General features: G+C 39.7%; 1 protein-coding gene across 4 annotated transcripts in view; it reads right to left on the reverse strand.

The window, feature by feature from the left end:
• Window positions 1-23,716, reverse strand: part of VIT (vitrin) — a 1,808,828-nt gene that overhangs the window by 1,065,482 nt on the left and 719,630 nt on the right. For all 4 annotated transcript variants that reach the window (XM_078648825.1, XM_078648826.1, XM_078648823.1 and 1 more), the window contains one exon: window positions 5,524-5,680. In XM_078648825.1, coding sequence (XP_078504951.1) covers window positions 5,524-5,680 — 157 coding nt within the window. The remainder of the gene's footprint in view (window positions 1-5,523; window positions 5,681-23,716) is intronic.

The raw sequence follows: 23,716 nt of genomic DNA on the forward strand, positions 1-23,716 counted from the left end.
TTTTAGAAACTGTAAATATTTAAAGTATGACTAAGAATATGTTTTTCTTTTAATTTCGCCTGTTACAAACTTTCGGTTTTTATGTATACTTTATGGTTGTGACAAACCAAATAAAGTTAATTTTGACTGACTGACTCCTATGTGACTAGGGTGGATGTCTGTATGACAGCCAGTCACCAAGTGGTAAGGGGACGTCACCTGAAATCTGCAGTTCTTGCTAGAAGACCTGAGGTCTGCCTAGCACCTAGTGGCCTACATGTGTGCCTACTATACTGATAGAGGAAAGGGAAGACCTTGGTCCTGCAAGAGGAGAGATTGTCCATGATGAGAAGCACAGTGTATTCATGACATGAGGAGCACCCAGAGGATGCTGAATGAGAAAGGGATCAAAGCCAGAAACAACCAATGCTGTGAGGTGTTTCACAATTTCCCAAGTAGTTCCTGTATGAATTGGGCAAACCCTTTCACTAGAGACACTGGTGCTGCTGTCAGAGATGGTAATCCCTAATCGCTGCTGATTCAGACGCCTGACCGGTCTAGAGATTGCAAAATGTGAAGATGCACACCTGCTATAGACCTGGCCCAGAGGTTGACTGAGCGCCTGTCTGCATCTGGCATGGAAGGCCAGAACTGCCAAAGAAGAGAGCCCGCCTGCTAATCGGATCCTACATATTGGTTCATTTGCTTAGATGCTGCTGCCAAGGCCCACATGAGTCAAACCACAGCCACAGGTAAGCAGAAGGCACCGCCAGCATCACCAGATATGCTTGTCCATCGAGCAGGCAAAATCGGGGCCTGACTTTGACTGTAACAAGAGCCTGAGCATGTAGACAAATCTATGTATGAACCTAAGACTTTTGCTCAGGTGAACTTGAGTCGGCAAAAACCACTGAACTGATGTATTTGTTAAGCCAGTTGGATAATTTAGAGTGAACTGAATATCATCTTTCTAAGCCAATAAAGACACCAATCGATGCTCACCCTACCCCAAAATGGTTTGATAATGAGTGCTCGGCCACTAACCAGGCTCTAAGGAAGGCCCTAGCTTCGTGCCATGATCTAACTGTGGTCACTAGTCCGCACAAAAGGTACAAAACAGTAACCAAAAGGAGGAAGGTGGAGGCGCTCACTCAGCAGTGGGATAGCCTGGCGAACACATCGGCAAGCAAAAAATAGTATGTGTTTCTGGGATTCTGTGTCAGCCCTGGGGCTGAATAACAGAAAGGGAATGCCAACTAGCTGCCATATTAGTAGTGAGGTGTGGGCGGCACATTTTTCTCAAATGTATTTTGCGGGGAATGTGGCCATGTGTGCAAGTAAGGTGGACAAGCCAAATCCTACCATAGATGTGACCCTACATGAAGTTTCAGCCGAAATACAGAAGAGCGCAGGTGGAAAGGCTCCTGGTCCAAATGGCACGTCCATCGACCTGATAAAATGTAACATCAGTGTCTGGGTGACCCTGCTGGCTAATGTTTACAACAATAAAAAAAAATTCATCCTTACCAGACTCATAAGCATCTTGTAGGATTGTAACAATCAGAAAAGGACCCAAACTGCCTGAAACAAACTTGTAAAGCGCTCAAAGTCACCGATGCATTCGGACATAGCCATACAAACAAAAGCTTCCCCCAGATGAAGTAGGAAAACAAACAATGTGGAAAGTATAATATTTAGTTATAACATTTTTTCAAGATTTATATAAACGAACATGCTGCAAATATGAAATCCGACATATATAAACATATACGAAGTCCCACATATACACACTCTCAATACACACATACAACCACAGACCCAAACATACTCATACGCTCTAAGAACTCATAATGAGATTAAGATAATATGCATTTCATGAACACAATTAAATAGTCCTTCCAATACAGAAGTGAATTAAGGCAATAGGGCAGGATAAATGATATATGTCAAGATGTCTATTGTCTCAGATGTTAATGCAGTCCATAATCCAGTATCTTCTCTTTAGGTGGGAACAAACGCGCGTTTCGGTGTCTAACCCGGGTATGAGTCACACCTTCTTCAGGGCGAACAATTCATGTGTGGGACACAAGAAAAGATGTGCCTGGAGTCGTGATCACTGGAAAAGATACAGGAAGTATTGGGAACAAGGGACAAGAGATAAAAGGCTCCTCCCAGACATCCGGGATGGGGGGATAAGGGCAGCTATGGTGTTACCGAATATTGGCATCATATGGACCCAAATATTCACAGCGGAATATATAGAAGAATAAAAATGGTCCAAACTTCAGGAGGCTAGTACTTTACTTTATAGGCTGCGCAAATTCAAAAAATTCTGGGAGGCATCCACAGTGATAGTTTTACAGCGGTTGCTGCAGCCATCCAACGGCGTACAAGGAGGAGTAATCCCACTGATAGGAGTAAATAAACAATTTTCAAAAAGGGCACCCTATCCTTACCCAGTTGCTATCGGCCAATTTCCCTCATAGACATCCCAGCCAAAATCTTAGGAAGGGTCCTATATAATAAGGTCATTGAGTGGGTGAAGGATAATAGCATTTTTAATTCATACCAATATGGCTTTCACATACATATTAGAACACAGGAACAGTGCCTGATACTTAGTTTAATTTTAGGTAAATAGACTGGCAAAGCATACCCCAATGTATTTAACATTTATGGATCATTCTCACCATGGCATTTGGCTCCATAAATCGGTCAAGGCTGTGACAAACACTACTGGAAATGGGGATGGAGGAGCCACTTGTACACCTCTTTGTATCCATGCACACAAACACAAGAGCCAGAGTAAGGTTTGTTCAAAGTGGAGAGCTTAAAGGGGAGATCCATATTGGATGTAGGGTGCGACAAGGGTACATGCTTGCTCCCCTGCTGTTTATCTTGTATTCAACAACTAAACATGGGACACATTTATGCACGCCAGATGTCCCATGGTATCTGGCGGGAAACAGCCTTTACGACGTGGCTGTTACACCGCGTGCCGTTACAACGCGTTTTTTTTCAACGCAAGTCGTTACCACGACTTGCGCTGGAGGGCGCTGCAGGACAAGGAATCTTTTAATTTACTATCCAACACCTTCCCTACTGTACGTAGGCTGGTGTTAGAATAGTAAATTAAAACATTCCTAAGTCCGCACCCCTCCAACGCAAGTTGAGGTAACGACTTGGGTTGAAAAAACCACGTTGTAACGGCACGCGGTGTAAAAGCACGCATTGTAAAGCCGTACAACCGGTATCTGGCACTCCATGCCCAGTCTTGTTAATTGCAGATGATGCAGTTTTATTGGCACTCATCCCCAGAGCTGTGCGACTAACTATTGGTCCATTCATTCGTGGAATTCATGGGCATCCTTGACATGCTGACCAATTTTTCAAAATCCTACATCCTGTGGCCCAAAGCATATTCAATTAACATGTATTTTGGTAGGAAAAAAACGCCTTTACAACATTAATACATTACCTTACCTCAGGGTGGTCTTTAGTTCCACTGGCTCATGGACAACGAGCATAGTTGAGCAGAGAACAAAGATATCTCTGGTGGTTAATTCACTTTTCAGTGTGCCCCCCCCCCCCGCCCCCCCAGGGCTTGAGCGTTCACTCCCATGTTACAAATTCATTACATGCAATGTGTACCGGTTGCTACCTATGGGACTGGAGTCTGAGGCATCCAGAACTCTTCTGTAATTCAAATAGAGGAAATAGCTTTTGTCAAAAGCTTCTATCCGCCTCCATTTCTATTTCAAACTTCGTCTGCCATGGTGAGCTGGGGCTAAGCTATATAGCTGCCCATGTTCGAATCTACTGCCCGTTGTCATGGCTTTTAATTTTGAAAAATGAGGAGGCGGCATTAACAAGAGATATAGTAAAAGACTGTCTAGGGTTTGATAAAATCCTTGATATTCCATGGTTAGCATTTGTAAAAAAAGACTTTTGATGCTGTTGGCCTTCCCCAGGTATTTACACTGGCATATGTGGCTACAAAGAGAAGTAAGCAAGTTCACAAATCACTGCTAATTCACGCCCAGGAAAAAAGGCAAAGTGCTGAAACACTAAAAACTTCCATTTTGACTTATTTGTCAGTGAACCATGATAACACTCTTAGCAATTGTCTATGCATGGTGAGAGGAAGAGGGGAAAACTCTTTAATGTTCCATTTTCGGGCAGACACAATAAAGTACCTACTCTGCCTTAATTTAGGTTTCCATCATAATTTAGAATCACTTGTATGCCCATGTAATGATGTTTTTAAAACAGTCGGTGTTGCCTTTTACATTTGTTGTGGTTTTTATCAGAAATAATCCAAAATGTTTTTTAATGCCTTTAATTAAATCTAGAAAACTGACACATAGCGCTCAGTCACTGCTTTTTTTTAAAACAACTTCACGGTGATGAAACTGCTTTTACGTAAGTTTGTTTTTATGGGCTTCTGTTTGCTCTAGATACTCAATGCGGATGTATGACGTTACAACGCATACTTTTACATCTCATGCCTTTACAACGCGGTGTTTACAATGAATACCATTACAACGCATAGTGCTTTTAGGCGCTGGATAGTGATTTATTTAATTTGCTATTCCAACTCCAGTCCCCGTGGATAGTAGGGAAGGTGTTGGATAGTAAATTAAATATATTCCCTATCCTAAAGCGCCCCCCAGCGCAATGCGTTGTAATGGTTTGCGTTGTAAAAGTTGCGTCGTAAAGGCACTGCGTGGTAAAAGTTGCGTTGTAAAGGTTGTACACCACTCAATGCACCTTGATTAAGCTGCTGTCCTCCATCTGTATGGGCGCAAGCCCAAAACTATGTAATGTAGCAATGTTTTAGAAGCCCATTGCACTTTAAGTAGGTTCTTCTGACATATGCTATTATTCTTCATCTTTTTTAATTGTACATGAATATTGTAACAAGCTGATGTATGAGAAATGATAATGACTGAACTCTGGTTTGTATATATATTACTGACAATTCTATACTGTCATGGCTGCATACAGCTGAATAAAGGTTTTGATTGATTGAACTAAATCTGTGCCTATATAATGCAAATACCCATTCCACATCCCAGGACTGTGGATATTAGCAAACTTTTATAGTGGGGGAGGGTATCGCACTGAGGTCCGTAGATGAGTTTACAATTCTCTACCTGAAACCTATCTCGACCAGTATATAGTAGTTACCCGTGAAGACTTTAACTGGTCACCCCCCATTACCATGAGAGCTAAGTGCAGAAAGGATGTAATCTACCCAGTTTGCAGAGCCATAGTAGGATGGACACCCAGGAAACCAGTGAGAAACAGCTTCAGCTACCAAATTTGGGACCCACTAGCGCCTGTCTGCTGTGTGACCCCCAAAAGGGAATCCCCCACTGCTGTGACCAGCCCCATCAGAATTAAGAGGCCACAATATAATGTAAACATTCTTCTTTGTACGACAATAGATATATACAATTCAACATTAACTCATTTCTAGCATAAAAGCTGTAAGCAGTTTTTTTAATGATCAGATTTAACTCAAATTTGAAATGAACCAACCTGTGAATTGCTGCACTGCATACACTGGAAAATGAAGCATAAATATTTGAGCCATATACACGGTATTTGTTTTCTTGGCACCCAGCTGGACATTTTGCCAGGAATTCTACATCCATTATCTTTCCAGCTTTAATATCGCAATCGATATGAGGTACATCTAAAAATATAAAGACACGCATGTAAAGCTTGGTCATTAAATAGCAGTGTACAGCCTCAGCATATTTATAATCGAGTTCAAAGTCCTGTATTGGTTGCATTTTGTTATGCTGGTTGTAATATTCAGCATGCTGAGTTTTAAACAGGTACACAATCAACTGCTTAATTAACATTTATGAAACAGGAGCAAGGGCAATGACAGCTGGCCAGGTTGCTCTCGGGTTGACAATAAAGTGGACTGCCGCTAACGAGCCTATTCCCAAATTGAGTTTTTTAGTACTACATGCATACTACAAAAGACTATTCACAAAACTACAGGTTGAGAATTCCACCTTAATTTCCCGTATCTCTTCTGTGCTGAGAACTCCTCTACGGTAGAGGAGATATCTGCGTTTTGTTAGTAAATATGAAAGTAACAAGGAGGAGTGTCTGAAAAATGCAGAATACTTACTACTAACTGGGAATTTAGGGAAATTTAAGGAGGGGTTTAGGGAGGGACATATACAATGCACAGCTACACATCTAAAGTTGCTACAACCCTAAAAGTGTTAGACAGGTAAAAATGTACTTAAGCCCAGTCTTGGAGTACGTCAAGTACCACACACTGGTGCTGCAACACGCTTTCCAGTGCTTTAAGTAGGCCGGGTCCTGCCAGTTCTCAGACCTGGCAGTAACTAAATGTGACATTGAAACCTTACGGGCCCTATATTAATGTCCTTACCACAACAGGCAAACCCACTAATCAGTTGCTCAACAATAACAATAAACACCCTTAGGATAATCACTGTCAGCAATACAGTCCCTGTTAACATTTCACATGTTTTATGCAGTCCGGGCTGCATGGGCCACCTTGATAAGCGCCGGTATGCACTTGGTCTGAGAGCAAAAGAAGTGATGAGCCGTCCGCTTGGGTGATGCGCATCACCCAAGTGAACTGCATACTTCTACCTCCATTTCCTTACCCAGGATCGTGATCTTATGCCCTGAAGAAGTTCATTCTCATGAACGAAACGCGTTGGCTGGCATTTTGTGAAAATAAAGGATATCGAGCGGTGCACCACTCCAACAGTTTGGGTAAGTCATCTTAGGTGTTTGTGGGTGCATGTTTACAAAAGTGCATGACCTGGGGGCTCTGGAGCTGAGTCTGAACGTACAGTTATTTTCTCACAGTGCATGTGAGGGGGTCTTAAATGTAGTCAGACTACATGCCGATTCAATGCTCATCTTCTCTATAAAGCACACAGAATGATGATAAAATATGTGCCAGTTGCAATTGTGGGACAGTGTGTGAATGAAGTACACAACTGTTAAAATATGGACAGCACCAAAGGAAAAGAAAATGCAGGGCTTACAGGTGTGGTACTGAAAATTCTGGACCCGTGTTATAAACATCGTTGTATCATGACGACGTTGATATCAGCAGACCGAGAATGGCTAGTATACTATGCACAAGCATTTTCGTCGTATTCGAGTGACGACTTCACCCTGAAACCAGGGACTTCGTCCTGAACCCTCAGGTTCCATTTTGTATACGGCATCCATTTTGTGATTGCCCTCACATAGGCCGGTGACTAAGGCCAATAACAAGTCTGAAGGACACGTGCACCTTCGCTGACTCCTGCACGACCTGGGCAAGCTGACTCCACTGTCCAAGGCAAAACCTGTTCGGTCAGTTTCTCTCCCAGTGGCCGGTCGAGATAGTATCAAGGCACAACATGCCATAAACCCTTCATCGCACACAAACCCTTCCTAATCTTACACACACCTGCCTCTGTTTCTTTCTTTATGACTTGCTTTACGAGGAGGAGGCGCCCGTTTTTATTGGGGTTTCGTCGATATCTGATGAAAATACTGGGCCTTGCCGGGTAATTGATTGTGTGCTGAACAAACTGAAATATGGGCTTGTCATCATGACTCTGCTTTTTCTTTGTATTGAAAATATGTGAATGGTCAACTGTAAAATAAGGAATGTTTGCCTGAAGCATAATATTTTGTATAAAAAGAGAAGGCTGGCTTTGTAAGATTGAGCAGTCTCCTGAATATATACACTGTGTTGTACTTCTAGGACGCCTGTTACTTGGTTGCAACCAATAAATGCGATCTTTGACTTCACCTAGAAGACTCTGAGTTTCTGTAGTCTGAAACAGGAAGAACCCGAAGTCCTAGGGTGTGTCCCTGGCACCGCTGGGTTCCGAAAAACCCAGTACTTCACAGGCGAGTGGGCAGGTTATGGGTGTGATGGGTGGGGAAGTTGAGTTGAGTAGAAATTAGGTATGTACAGAAAGAGAGACTGAAAGGAAGTGCTAAATAGGAAAGAGATGAGGCATAAAGTATGCAGATGGAGGATTTCAGAAGTATGTGGGGAGAAAAAGGATGCATGCATCTAAGAAAGACTGAAAGTAGTGTGAAGGTGAGCTAAGGTAGGTGATTGAGACACTCTGAAAATCACTACCCATTCTAAAGACCTTAGAAATGTTTAATTCACAATCTCACATTTTCGAATTTGTAATACTTTATAAACTGTTCACAACAACTTTATAATTATTAGTCATGTATTTGATACAGCTAAAAAGCTTTGGCAAAGTTAATAGGTCTAATTTTTTATATGTCTAGACAGAAGAGAAAATTCAGAGAAAGGCACCCAAATTAACACAGGATTTTAGTTTACAAGTTCTAAGCCACACCCTTATGAGATGAGCCATGCCTCTTGGAAAGTATTCCTAATTGTGTTTCTTTGGCTAAACCCCTTTAAGAAATCCCCAGCACCATTTTTATAACAGAATGTATTTGTTTTTGTGATTTATTGATTTATGGATGAGCTTAGTTTTTTATATTTGGGAATTATTTATGGAAATAGTAACATATTTCCTGGTTTGAAAAAAAATGCATTGCCACTGTTTGCTTCAATAAACTTGATTTACAAACAGTATGCCAGTGGAGTGACAACTTTTATCTGTATGAGGAATAGGAATTATTTAGGATTATGTGTATGTGTGTGTGTGTGTGTATATCTACATGAAAATATTTTTTTATATATTCACAAAAAAACAAAGGTTACAGGGTAGTTATAGTTAGGAAATAGAATCAAAAAACCTTAGAAATTCACTGAAAAAAACAAAGGTACATTATAGATAGGCTCAGATTTCATTTGTACAAAACCATGGAAATTCAGCAGTTATAGTTACCTGAGGTAATTATAACTTATACCCCCACAATGCACTGCTTACGACCTCACATATTATATCACTCATGACATGGTCAGTGATATCACTGATGACATCAGTGATGACATCTCAAATGACATCACTGATGGCATGATCCAGTGAATGTAAGTGTTTCATAAAAGTTTGAGAGTTAAATATACTACTGCATACATTTAATTAGTATTCTTTTTGTACTACTAATGAGTGATACTGTTTCTAACATATATCATCTGAGTGGCACTGTGACTGTCTGTATCAGTGTGGGAGTAGGTGTCGGAGTGGCTGTATGGGTGAGTGAGTAAATATGTGAGTGACTGTACAGGTAAATAAGTGGGTTGATACGTGTCGGTATGGGTGAGTGAGTGACTGTGTGAGTGGTTGTATGTGTGGGTGAGTGTGTGTGTGATTTGCTATATAGGCGACAGTGATGGCTGTGCGAGTGGCTCTGTGGGTGGATGAGTGCATGTGTGAGTAGTTATATGGGTGTCTTAGTGGCTGAGTGATTGGCTCTATGGGTGAGTGGCTGGGTGTGTAAGTGGATGTATGGGTTAGTGAGTGGCAGTTTGACTTGGTATATGGATGAGTGGGTGTGTGAGTAGCTCCTTTTTACAATAAATATTTGTGTGAGAGACTGTATAAGGAGTGAGTGGGCACATGAGTGATTGTATTGATGTGTGAATGGATATGTAAGTGGTTTTGTGGATGAGCGAATAGATGTGTGAGTGGCTATATGGGTGAGTGAGTAGCTCTGTTAGAGGCTGTATGGGTGAGTGAGTGGGTGTATGAGTGTCTGTATGGATGATGTAGTAGGTGCGTTACTGACTGTATAAGTGAGTGATTAAACGTGTCTTACTAATTGCATGGGTTAGTGACTAAACTGTGTTACTGTCTGTATCAGTCTGTCAGTTGTGTGTAAGTGGCTCTATGGGTTGGTGAGTAGCTACATGAGTGTCTATATGGTTTATTGACTAATTGTCTTAGTCTGTATGGATGCCTGAGTATCTGTGTGGGTGGGGTGTGTGTGACTCTGTACATAGATGTGTGAGTGGGTGATTCACTGGGTGTATGGGTTAAAGAGTATATCTGTGAAGGGCTGTATGTGTGGGTGAGTATGTGTATGGGTGTGTTGGTGAGTCAATGGATGGCTCAGTGGTACATGTGTGAGTAACTACATCTGTAAAATGCAGTATATGTGAGTTAAATGACTATATGTGAGAGCGAGTGATTGTGAGAGTGGCTGTGTGGATGAGTGTGTGCTTGTGTCGGTGATTGTATGAGAGAGTAAGTATGTGTTGCTATCTGTATGAATAAGTGAGGTGGTATGTGTATAACTGTATAGGTGAGTAAATGGGAGTATGATTAATTCTTTGCATGACTGTTTAGGTAAGTTAAAAAACCCTTTTCCTATGGAAACATGGTCCTAACTATAACTATCTACTGGCGACCACCAGTAGGTAATATTTATATACATACATATATATCAACTTACTCTCCATCTCCAATACAATCACGCCCTTCAGTGCCACAGAGCGTTAAGGCACAACCTCAATTTAAGTTTAATCCAGTGCGATCAAGAGCCATGAAATCACCCTGCGCGCTGCATTGCGCGTCTCCATTAGAGGTGGAGAGTGAGGTGACATTTACGGGTTTCTCATCTGAACATGCAATGTGGTCGGAGAGTCACAATTAAGAGAACTGGTACTTTGGTATATATATATATATATATATATATATATATATATATATATATATATATATATATATATATATATATATATATATATATATATATATTACCTACTGGCGGTCGCCAGTAGGTATATATAGTTAGGATTTTTTCCCTATGGGATTTTTGAAAATTCTATGTCTAATAACTTTGGCGTTTGTGGACGGAATTGGCTGAAATTTCCATAGGGCGGTTGGCCTAATTTTTAGGCCGAACGGCTGAATGGATTTGCACGAAACTTGGCAAAATTGTAGGGACTGTTAGCCCGATGTGCCTTTGCTAGGTCTCAATATATGTGCTCCAGTGGATTTTGAGAAATTAATGTTCAAAAAAAGATATATATCTGTAAGCGCGCTCCGGGCAGCGCTCCGGTTCGCGTACTTGACGCGTAACGGAACTTCGCGTAGCGAAGCTGATTGGCTCTCCGGTGTCTGTCAACATTCTAAACAGTCCGGAGCGGCCGCCATCTTGTCTCTCAGTAGGATCGAGAGACAAGAGGAGGCCAAAACAAAGGGGGAAATGACCATAAGGGGGCATAGTAGATCCTCCCTGACCCCCTAGGTTTGATGTGGAGGCTTTAAAAGGGCCCCGCAGTGCAAACGAACCGGGAAGCGTTCTAGGGAGCGTACTATAAGGAAAAAAGAATGATAGACTTTTAAAATACTGTATGTTAATTGATTGTTGGTTTTGTTGATTATTTTTTAATTTCTTTATTTTTTAAGCAATTATTTATTATTGTGATTGCGTTTCAAAATTTAATAACATTTCTAACATTTCACTGTCTGAAATGTCGTCATTTTCATTGAACATAGCTTGTAATCTCTGAGTGTGTAAAATGTCCTCATTTTGAAGGAGGTCATCTACTGCTTGCACACATTGCAGTAGTTCTTGGTCCCAAGTTTCATCCATAAATTCTATATAATTTGGATCAATTAATTCTTGGCTGCTCTCTTGCAGGACAATTTGAAATGAAACTTTCTGTTCGCCTTCCATGTTGCCTGAAATTTGGATAAAAAAATATATATTAGTAGAGATAGGGCACTGTTGGGATTAATTTTAGATAGGCAGTTTTTATCAGTGAATTTATCTTTGGGCAGTGTATAGTATCAGAGTGGAAGTAGGAATATAAAAAAGTGTATGTGATTTAACGTAAGTAAATTCATAATTATACAAGAGAAACCTAACTCCATCCATAACTATAACAGAGAAGTCTATCTAAATCTATAACTACTACAGAGGGATAGTATATAACTATCAGAAAAAGTTTACCATATTAACTGATAGTGCACAATATACTTCAGTTTTTAAAATAACAACTTACCTTTACAAAGAAGTTGAAGTGATTAGTGAAAATCCAATTGAAATGTACACCAGGAAGTAGTAGTCAAAATGGCTGTGTTTCCTTCTCTTCCTTTATATATATTCAGGTATATAACCAATCAAATGTCAGGTAAAAAAAGTAGAAAATGAAAGTAACATTTTCATTGGTTGTCAATTCCAACACTTCAGATGTGTTTTGTGAAGTAATTTACCTCACGGTATTTAGAGAGGTCTACAGGCTAAATGGCTAAATGGAATTTCAATCAAATTTGTGAAAATGATAGGGATTGGTATGTAGTATGAGCTAATCTATATTTGGTGAAAGTGTCTCCAGTCGTTTTTCTGTAAATTACTTTCCCACCTTTTTTGATGGAGCGCTTCCCGGGGAGCGCCCCGGTACGCGAACTGGCGAGCGCCCCGGTACGCGAACCTGAAGCGTTACGGGAGTCCACCATTTTGTGTTTCGGTCGAATTAAGATACAAGATGGAGGGCAACTAATGTTCAGAATGGGTAGAAGGGGGCACGGTAGACTTATCTTGACCCCCTAGGTTTTCTGAGGGTGGCTGAGGAGGCCCATATGTGCGAAAAAAATCATTTTTTTAAAAAATTTCGCGAGGTTAGCTTCCGGTCCGCGTACCGGGTAGCGCCCCGGGGAGCGTACTTTGTTGAAAATTAGTGAAAAAAGTTAGAGTAAAATAATAATTGTGAGTGATCAGATGTAGGGTAGCTCTGAGAAGAGCTTTTGGGTTTATGGTACATTTAGGTACTTATAAGTAGGTACCAATGCACAGTCTTAAATTCAGAATGAAAATTCTGTTGCCCTCATCTGAGAAGTGAACTCCATCTCCTCTGTAGATATCTTGCATGTAGTAACGCAAGTTATTGTTGTACACGGAGCCCATTCCATGGTCTCTCATGTAAGCTGAAACAGATTTGTTTACATGCTTCCTCGACTTCTCAATTTGTGGACAAAATTGGTTCGACCACCTCCATTTCTGTCTTTGGCATATATTTGAATATACCAAGGCAGTCTGAGGAAAAAGTGCCATTAATTGCTTAAAGGTGTCCTTTAAAAGCATTTCAAGACCTACCCCAGTCAAAGTGCCCAAGTCATTACCTCCACAGTGCACAATTAACAGGTCAGGTTTTGGCAAATGCATAAAGGTTTTCACCAATGGTATCAATTGGTGACATTTTAATCCTCTGTGGCCAAACCACTTAATTTCCACATCTTGTAAATTGAGGTTAGGTAAATTTCTGTTCTCAGCATACCTCTGAGCCCAGTAGATGTAACTATGTCCAACAATCCAGACAGAAAACATGGTGAGAGAAGGTTCTGCTGCAGTCAGATGAAGTGTGGCAATGAAATGGCAGTTGAAAAAATAAGAGTTTAAAATGAAAAAAACTGTGGAGTTTCTGTGTTAATGAAGCAGTAACAGTGATTGGTGGATTTTGATTGCTGAAAACAGAAAGTTAGGGTGCGTGGATGAGTTCTTTGAAAGATGTATTTTGAATGGTCAAGAAAAAATCATTAAATGAAAGATTGCACTGGATATGCAGGTGCACTGAGAGTTCAGAGTTCAATTGAAACATCGTTGTGTGAACTTGCAAACACCAGAGGTCTTCCAAGAGGTGGTTGCTATGCAAAAAAGGCAGAGAGGGCAGAGGGGGGAAGGGTTTTGATTTGAAAAAAGTGAGGGAAGAGTTTTGATTGGGTGACATGAGAGATATGTGTGAAGAATTACAGCATTTCTGTGCTTTTGATAGCTGCAGACTCTGGAGTGCATACCTTTTGCTCTGCTAAAGACAAAGTGGTGTGTTTCTGAGACTGTTTTGAAACTCATAAAGTATTTGCTAAGGTGAGAAAAGATTTATTTAATTTAGATAGATAATAGTGTGCTTTAAGGAGAAAATTATGAAGAAAGTTGTGTTTTTAAAATGTTGCTTTGCCTCACGTGTTTTACAAATAGATTTTGTTTCTTTGAGAAATTGTAATTGGAGAAAATGTGAAGTATTAGTACTGACAGGGTGTTTTTGTGCATAGGAGCTGTGCAGTGTTTTCAAATTATGACTTGAAAATCATTTTTGAGGTAAAGGAATGCTTTTAACATTTATGACAAGGACATAATGGTGTCTGCTTCTTTATAAGGCATTTGAGTGTCTCTGATGTTATTTTTCCCATTTTAATGTAAGACCTTTCCCCGTGGTGCAAATTCCTTGTAAATATGCTCCCACCTGTGCTTGGCAAATTTAGATTTTGAATGTTTGAGTTACATAGCCATGTTAAAAGTGACCCTAAAATGCTGCAAAGGCAATCAAAAAACGCTTCCATGTGACTTAAGGACATTTTCAGTCATTTCCCCATGTGCAGTGTTTTCAAATTATGACTTGAAAATCGTTTTTGAGGTAAAGGAATGCTTTTAACATTTATGACAAGGACATAATGGTGTCTGCTTCTTTATAAGGCATTGGAGTGTCTCTGATGTTATTTTTCCCATTTTAATGTAAGACCTTTCCCCGTGGTGCAAATTCCTTGTAAATATGCTCCCACCTGTGCTTGGCAAATTTAGATTTTGAATGTTTGAGTTACATAGCCATGTTAAAAGTGACCCTAAAATGCTGCAAAGGCAATCAAAAAACGCTTCCATGTGTCTTAAGGACATTTTAAGTCATTTCCCCAAGTGCAGTGTTTTCAAATTATGACTTGAAAATCGTTTTTGAGGTAAAGGAATGCTTTTAACATTTATGACAAGGACATAATGGTGTCTGCTTCTTTATAAGGCATTTGAGTGTCTCTGATGTTATTTTTCCCATTTTAATGTAAGACCTTTCCCCGTGGTGCAAATTCCTTGTAAATATGCTCCCACCTGTGCTTGGCAAATTTACATTTTGATAGTTTGAGTTACATAGCCATGTTAAAAGTGACCCAAAAATGCTGCAAAGGCAATCAAAAAACGCTTTCATGTGTCTTAAGGACATTTTCAGTCATTTCCCCATGTGCAGTGTTTTCAAATTAAGACTTGAAAATCGTTTTTGAGGAAAAGGAATGCTTTTAACATTTATGACAAGGACATAATGGTGTATGCTTCTTTATAAGGCATTTGAGTGTCTCTGATGTTGTTTTTCCATTTTAATGTAAGACCTTTCCCCGTGGTGCAAATTCCTTGTAAATATGCTCCCACCTGTGCTTGGCAAATTTACATTTTGATAGTTTGAGTTACATAGCCATGTTAAAAGTGACCCAAAAATGCTGCAAAGGCAATCAAAAAACGCTTTCATGTGTCTTAAGGACATTTTCAGTCATTTCCCCATGTGCAGTGTTTTCAAATTAAGACTTGAAAATCGTTTTTGAGGAAAAGGAATGCTTTTAACATTTATGACAAGGACATAATGGTGTATGCTTCTTTATAAGGCATTTGAGTGTCTCTGATGTCATTTTTCCATTTTAATGTAAGACCTTTCCCCGTGGTGCAAATTCCTTGTAAATATGCTCCCACCTGCGCTTGGCAAATTTAGATTTTGATTGTTTAAGTTACATAGCCATGTTAAAAGTGACCCAAAAATGCTGCAAAGGCTTTAAAAAAACGCTTTCATGTGTCTTAAGGACATTTTATTTCATTTCCCCATGAATGTAGGTAGGCCTCACCTTAAAGAAACCTCTGGATAGGCCACACCTTATCGTCATCCTGAATTAATCATTTAAAATGCTAGGGACAGATTTATGATAGGTGTATGCCTCTTTTGCGCCACTGTGTGTCACTTTTGTGACGCAGTGGCGGTGCAAAAGATTTGCTATGTGGCGACAAAATTACAAATTGATGCATCTAGGCAGATGTGTCATGCTGTAAAAAAAACCGTGCCACATGAAACCGATGCAGCAGTGATGCAAAAGATGCACCATGTTGCAAGACAGGCCTCACTTCATCTCCAACAAGATAAGAAGCTTAGGGATAGATTTATGATGACTGGTGCATCCCCAGGGATGTGCAAGTCATCCTGCGCCGCTGTTCCGCCACCCATGGTGCGCTGCATTTACAATGCGGCGCACCATGGGGCAAAAAGAGCACAGATGCGTGACGCATCTGTGCCGTAAAGGTGGCGCATTGCTGGAGCTGCATCGCAAGTGCCATGCAGCTCCAGCAAGGCTCAGGGGTGCCCCATCTCCATTTAATCTGCAACCCTGAGTAGGCCTCACCTTAAACAAACCTCTGGATAGGCCACACCTTATCGTCATCCTGAATCAATCATTTAACATGTTAGGGACAGATTTATGATAGCCGTGTGCCTCTTTTGTGCCGCTGTGCGTCACTTTTGTGACGCAGCGGCGGTGCAAAAGATTTGCTATGTGGCGACATATTTAAAAATTGATGCATCTAGGCAGATGTGTCATGCTGTAAAGTCCTGTGCCACATGAAACCTGCGTCAGTTTTCATATAGGTGTTTTGTTGCAAGGTATGCATTAATTTGCAAGAAAGCCCTGTAAAACTAACACAGTGAAATTTAGAAGATTTCACTGACTCAGCTTTATAGCATTGCTGAATCAAATCATTACGCCTGTTTGAAACAGGCATAAGGAGTGATGCACCATGCAATGTGTGGCTTGCTCCTGTGCATTGCAGTAGACATGTTGCGCTTACGACGTGATTCCTGCAATGTGCTGCTTTTGCGGCACAGATGCGTGACGCATCTGTGCTGTTTTCACTCAATGGTGCTCCACATTGTAAATGCGGCACACCATGGGTGGCAGAGCAGCGGTGCACATTAACTGGTGCATCCCTGGGAATGCGTCAGTTAACATAAATCTGCCACTTTACATTTAAGTATGAGCAGGGGACACAGAGTTGGTGAGGCTTATCCAAGGTTAAGAAGAGATGAGTCCTGTTCACTGAAAACTTGGACATAGGCCTTACCTCCTCAGCATCGCTGGTCATGGCTAAATAATAGCTGCAAAATGTTACTCTTGTTAAACAATTTTACTATTATAGTCTCTGAGATTTGTGCCTTACTCTGCAACATCTCATTGTTGTTCTCTTTCTTTAAAGATAACGACAACATCAACATGAGCGACAATCAGCAATCAGTTGATCTTGACCTCATAATTGAACTCGTAATTGAAACATCAGTGGAAGTAGATCCCTTGGATGATTTAAATCCTGAGGATGAAGAAGAACATGATGAGGATGCAGATTTGTCAGAATTGTATGACATAGGGTGGGAAGCTGACGTGCTTGAGCCTATGGAACTATAAACATTTATTTTTAAAAATGTATAATAAATGAAAAGTAAAAATGTAAACCGTTTCATTTAAAAATAAAGACACCTTCAAAAACAGGTTATGCGTAGTGTCTTCAATAAAATATTAAAATATGCTCATAAAATTAGATCAGATTCACATATAAAACAGCACAGGTAAAATGAATATGAATTCCATTTCTTTTCTGCTATTTCTGTATTCTAAATTTGCCAAGCACTAAAAATGTCAAGTAGTGTGTTAAGTTTTTGATGACTGTTATTGATTTACTGTTTGGTAATAGTGGTTAATAACATTTTTTATTATATTTTACCACAGATTCAACTGCAGATCATTTCAAGATTTCAGCATGCCAACTAAAGAAAGACTTAGAAAGGCTGCAAAACGTCAAAGACAGCAGGTACATGATATAATGCAGCAGTCCTCTAACAAAAAAACTTGTCAAGTCACCAAGAAAGCACCAGGTAAGAGCACAAAAACATTTATAAGAAATATTTGTAGTAAAAAAAATATTACTACAGAAAATGTTTCAGTCCAGAAAAAGAGAAGCATTTTAAACGGAAAGGAAAGGCCAATCAAAAATGTTACTGCTAGAGCAAGAGATAACTCTTTGCATGATAGTAGAAGGAAACAACAGTTTAGGGACATTCGTAAATGAATGTTCCGCAACAGGATAATTGGCAATCTGTTAAAAAATATTTAGAAAGGTCAACAGAAAGTGGTTTTTTATAAGAGAAAAAAAAAAGTTGAGAAAGTTATTGATCAGGCATTTGAAATTAAACGTAAGTTATTTATTTTGATAATCAATAGAATTAGGAAGCTAAACAAGGCAATTTATGATTTCAAAAGAAATAGTAGATGGAAGAGAATAGTTAATCGTAGTAATTTTTGTGAAGTTTTTTCCAGAGAATGGATGCATAGTTCAAGTTGTGAGGCATTTTTTAATGAGGAGAGTTATTTCCAGGATAATGATTTGGTGCATGCAGTTGACACCAGTGGTCGAGCTTATGAAGTGAAAGATGGTTGTCCAGTTGAAAAAGAAAAACTTGTGACAACAGAGACAGAAGAGGTGTTAGGTAATGAGGTTTTAGGAAGACGTCCTAAGGGTCCTGTGTACACCTGGAAGTGTAGTAGTATTTGCAGTGTGCGACAGGATTCCATCAATTTGCTTTGTGATTTTGTACGGACATTTAATAAGAAAAGTTTGAAGCAGAAAATGAAGTTGTTGCAAGAATTAGATCCTTGCAGAGTGAGAGAAGTGACAGGTTTGCATGGTCATTCACTGGCTTGTCTTTCCAGGAGAGTATGCCAGAGTGTTTTTCATCATTTCAGGATGCTAGCAGTGCATCATAATAAAGTGAGGAAATTAGTTAGAATGTTGTATTATGCTAAGAGTCCAGCAATTATGCTTAAACAATTATGCGCTGCTCTTTTGCATGGTTCTGAAATAGATGTGAAGAATATTTGTGCAGAAATTGAGTTTTGTTACTTTGGAAGTAAAGAGGAGAATGTTGAAATTGACCAAGAAAAAGAGGGTAATGTGGAAGATAGTGTGCAGGTTTCCAGTACAGATAATTTTCAGAGGGAAATTGCGACGTTTCAGGTGAAATCAAGTGAGAGGCCTAATTTCACTTGTGTGTGTTGTCGACGCACTTATTATAAGAATCAGACTAAGTTAGTGGATTTATATGCAAAAAGTGAAAGGGAAAATAATAGTGAATGGAAGGATTTCACAACATATTTGATGGTAGAAAATTGTTTTGATTTGGGATCGGATCAACGTGTGTGTACTTATTGTTGTAGCAAATTAAATCAAAACCAGATGCCTGCTAGAGCAGTTCATAATAATCTGGAATTGGTTGAGATTCCTTCTGAATTGAAGGATTTAAATACTTATGAATCTATTTTGATTCAAAGTATCCATCCCTTTCAGGCTATTGTAAGAATGGAGCCAAAGACAGGGAAATTGCCTCCATCAGATTTACAGAGAGGATTAAAGGGAAGAGTTGTTTATTTGCCTCTAGATTTGAAGAAAAACATTAACACAATTGGAGTAGAAAAAGTGGAAGAGGACCCTCTGGTTATCTTAGTTAATGGGGTTCCGACAAAGAATAAGAAAATATGGCAAGATTTAGTGAATGTTAGGAAAGTCAAAAAGGCAACATTGTACTTGAAAAAAAATAATAAGTACTATAAGAATATATATGTTGCAGAAGAGGAAGTAAGTGAGGAAGAGGATAGCGATTTGTGTGCTGGTCAAATTGAGAAAGTAGAACCCTCTACTAGTGAAGAAATATATGAACATTATAGTGTTCATCCTTTGCATTCCAAGGAAGTCATGGGGAATGCTATTGAGTTGTTTCAAATGAAACAAGCCAAAGGGAGTCCCATTAGTGTTTGGGAGGAAAGTTTGGAAGCTCGGTGTTTCCCACAGCTTTTTCCAACAGGTGAGGGAGGAAGATATGATGAGCGACCTCATCAAATTCCTGCTTCTGAATACCGGACTTTGCGATTGTATGCAGGAGATGCTAGGTTTCGACAATGTATTCCCTATTTGTTTCATCTCCTGTTTGAAAGCGATCTGTCTGGACTGTCATATGCAGTGAACCACATCTTGAAAAGTGGTATACACATGCAAAACATCTCGGCAAGTGACTTTATGGATAAAGTCAATGTCCAAGACAGTATTTTGGATTCTCACCTGATTAATCTCATGGCGTGTCAGCGTGGTACTAATGAGTACTGGTACCGTCGTCATGGTGATTTAAAATGTATGCTGAGGAACTTAGGAACTCCCACATGGTTCCTCACTCTGAGCTGTGCCGAGTATGGCTGGGAAGACTTACTTGAATTTCTACGAGAGGCAAATGGAAACATCGAAAACATCGAATTCAAGACACCCGGAGAACTGTGCTCTTTGGATCCAGTCAATGTATGCCGGTACTTCAATCATAGATTTGAAGCTATGATGTCTTTCATCATGAATAAGAAGAATCCACCTCTTGGAGAGGTGTTGGATTTCTTCTGGAGAAAGGAGTACCAAGCAAGAGGTGCTCCTCACATACATATGCTGTTGTGGATCAAGGATGCACCTAAATTTGGAACAGATCCAGAAGACTCAGTGATGAGTTTCATACAACAGTATTCTACGTGTGCTGTTCCAAACGCAAAGGAGAAGAAAAGCCTAAGAGAAAAAGTTCTACGTTTCCAAAGCCATCGTTGTGGAAAGTACTGTTGTCGTAAATTCCGAAACAAGGACAAGTTCTACACCAAATGTCGTTTCGGCTTTCCACGACCGGTGATTTCTAAAGGAAGAGTAAACAGTTTGATGTCTTCGCTGCGACATAATGTGATGAAGAAATCACCTAAAAACACATACAATTTGAAGAGGAACGAAGAGTCCAAGTACATCAACGACTACAACCCGGTGATTTTGTCCATGTGGAATGCTAACATGGATATACAGTTTGTGGCTGATAACTGTATGGCTGTGGCTCGGTATGTGACATCTTACATCACCAAAAAAGAGAAGACAGAATTGAAGGATATGTGGGAGGACATTTCCCATGAAAAGAGCCTCAGTAAGAAGTTGTACAGTTTCAGTCTGAAGATGTTGTCGCATCGAGAAATCGGAGCTTACGAATGTTCTGACCGGTTGTCTTCAGCAAGTCTCTATGCCAAATCTAGGGGTATCGTTTGGGCGAGTCTTGGTCTTGCTGCAACGCGTAATCGAGTTCTGAAACCTGTGCGGGAAATTGAGTATTTGGCGGAAAAGGAGCCAAACAGTACCGACATTTTGAAGAGCAACATGTTGGATACATATTATCCAAATCGAAGCAGTCACCTCGAGAATGTTTGTCTGTATGAGGTTCTTCAAAATTACATATTCAAGAGGAACATCAAAGAAGATACTGAGAAAGGAGTGTATGCTGTAATTGGAAGTGAGGGATGTCTGGTCAAGCAAAGAAAATGCCACTTGGTAAACCATCGAAAATTGAGTGGCGAATCTCCTGAAAAAAAGGAGTTTTTCTATTTAGCACTTTTGCAACTTTTCAAGCCTTGGCGTGCAGAAGAGGAACTGCTTGGAGATTTCCTCTGTTACGAAGACTCTTTCACTGCCGCCAAGGAGACCATAGAATGTCCTGCTTTTCCCAAATATGTAGAAATGTTGAATGTGGAAATCGAGCAGGAAGCAACGATTGCAGCCGAGATTGCCAGAGACAGTTCTCAGGACAGTCAGAGTTCTGCTTCATTGAGTCAGGATCCACTAGGAGGACCTGTTATCGAAAATGAAGCTGCCACTGCTATGAATGAAGTGGAAAGAGCCATGGCACATGCTTAGGAGGATGCGGTTAACTTAGAAGAGTTGGAAAGACAACTCAACGTTGAGCAGAGGAAAATATATGATGAAGTTACCATGCAAATTGATCATGGATTAAGTCATGAGAAAAAAGAGTGCTCATGTACGTTGTTGAAGCCTGTCCGACTGTACGTGAGTGGAGAAGCGGGAACTGGAAAAAGTTTCCTTATTAAAGCAATTTCATGTTATTTGCAGGAAAGGACTGAGTCATCGCTGTCTTGTGTTGTCACCGCTCCAACTGGACTGGCAGCACATAACATTAAAGGGATTACTTTACATCGTTTACTGATGCTGCCAGTGGAGCATGACAACAAATTACAATATCACAAGCTATCTGGAGATGCTTGTTGTGAAGTTTCAAGAATCTTGAGGAAAATGAAACTTCTTATCATTGACGAAGTAAGAATGGTTTCCAATGTCATGCTTGCCTTTGTGCATTTGAGAATGCAAGAAGTTCTCAAAACAGAGTATGATGTGTTATTTGGTGGCAAACACATCATTGTTTTCGGAGATCTTCTGCAGCTGACACCAGTGAAAGGGCAACCTGTGTTCAAAATGCTCACGCATGAAGATACCAGGAAGTGCCTAGGGAGCATTGGCAAACTTCAATTATGCTGAACTGCATGAAAATATGCGTCAGGCGAAGGATGAAGTTTACAAGAATATTCTACAAGATGTTAGAATAGGAAAAGTGACCGAGCATGGGAAAGAAGCTTTACATGCACGATTACTGTCAAATTTATATCCAGAACAAGATGTTGTGCCTGAGAATATTTTTCAGAAAATTACTGAGAAGAAATCTGGAATATGTTTGATGCCAACTCTTGCAGAATGTGCCATCTTCAACAACAAAATGTGAATTTAGAAAAGCAAGAGATTGTGAAACTGGAAGCTATTGACAGAGTAGAGCATATGGGATCAACAATTATTTTGTCTGAGAATTTGAAATCAAAATTGGATTCATTAGAGAAGACTATATCTAAAACTGCAGGTTTTGAAAAGAGTCTGAATGTGTGCTTGAACTGCCGTATAATTTTAAGAAGGAATTTACATGTTGAAAGAGGTCTGGTAAATGGATCAATGGGTAATGTTGTTGATTTTGTGAAATACAGAAATAGAGATGGAATTGAATTTTTAAAAATTAAATTTGATGGCATTGAGGAAGTACAGCTAATTGGTCGTTGTTCTGCTAGATTTTTGCTTGTAAAAGACTTATATGTTCGCCGTAAGCAGTTTCCTGTTTGCTTGGCATATGCGGTGACAATCCATAAATCGCAAGGTTTAAGTGTAGACAGTGCATTGGTGAATATTGGCAGTTCTGTGTTCAAGGAGGGTATGGCATATGTGGCATTGTCAAGAGTTAGAACTTTATCGGGATTGTACTTGATTGAGTGTGATGTCACAAACATTTGTGCGGATCTAGATTGTGTTAAGGAATACAATAGGTTGAGAAGAGAGTATGCGCCACATTTGCCTCAATATCCTTTGTTTGAGAAACGTGTGGTAGGCCGGAAACGAAGAAATGTGACCAATACTGGGGAGGTTGTAGCAAAAAGACGAAAAGTCGGTGAACCTGAAATTATAAGCAGAAACAAAAAGGATTCTGTTGAAGATGTTGTTGGTTTTCAATTTGAAAACACTTCTGGTGTCAACTGCTATGCTAATGTAGTGGTTAATGTTTTGTTTTCTCTAGAAAATGTAAAAGAAGAGATTGTGGTCAATTCTGATCAAAGATTATGCAGTTTGTTAAATTCTGTGTTAGAGAAATGTAGCACTGATAGAACAAAAATAGAAAGTGTGTCTGAAATTCGAAATCTGTAAGACAGATGTTCAGGCCAAACACAATTCTCTCAAAATATTCAGCAAGATTGTCAGGAGTTTTTAATGTATATGCTTGATGTATTGCATGCTGAAGGTGTAGATGTAGATCACCTGTTTGGGCTTTCTTATCAATGGCAGCATGACTGCGAGAACTGTAGGGTATCAAGTACTACTAGTGTAGACTCAGAAAGATTTATATATTTAACTTTGCCAGACAGTAAATCAGTCTCCTTTAATAAGCTAGTAAAAGCAGCTGATCACAATATGGAATGTAGCCAATGTAAATCTGAAATGATTTCAACATTATTTATACGAACATATGGCCAGTATGTCATTTTAATGTTCCAACGATGTA

The sequence above is a fragment of the Lissotriton helveticus genome, chromosome 6 (assembly GCF_964261635.1).
Source record: "Lissotriton helveticus chromosome 6, aLisHel1.1, whole genome shotgun sequence".
Taxonomy (NCBI): Eukaryota; Metazoa; Chordata; class Amphibia; order Caudata; family Salamandridae; genus Lissotriton; species Lissotriton helveticus.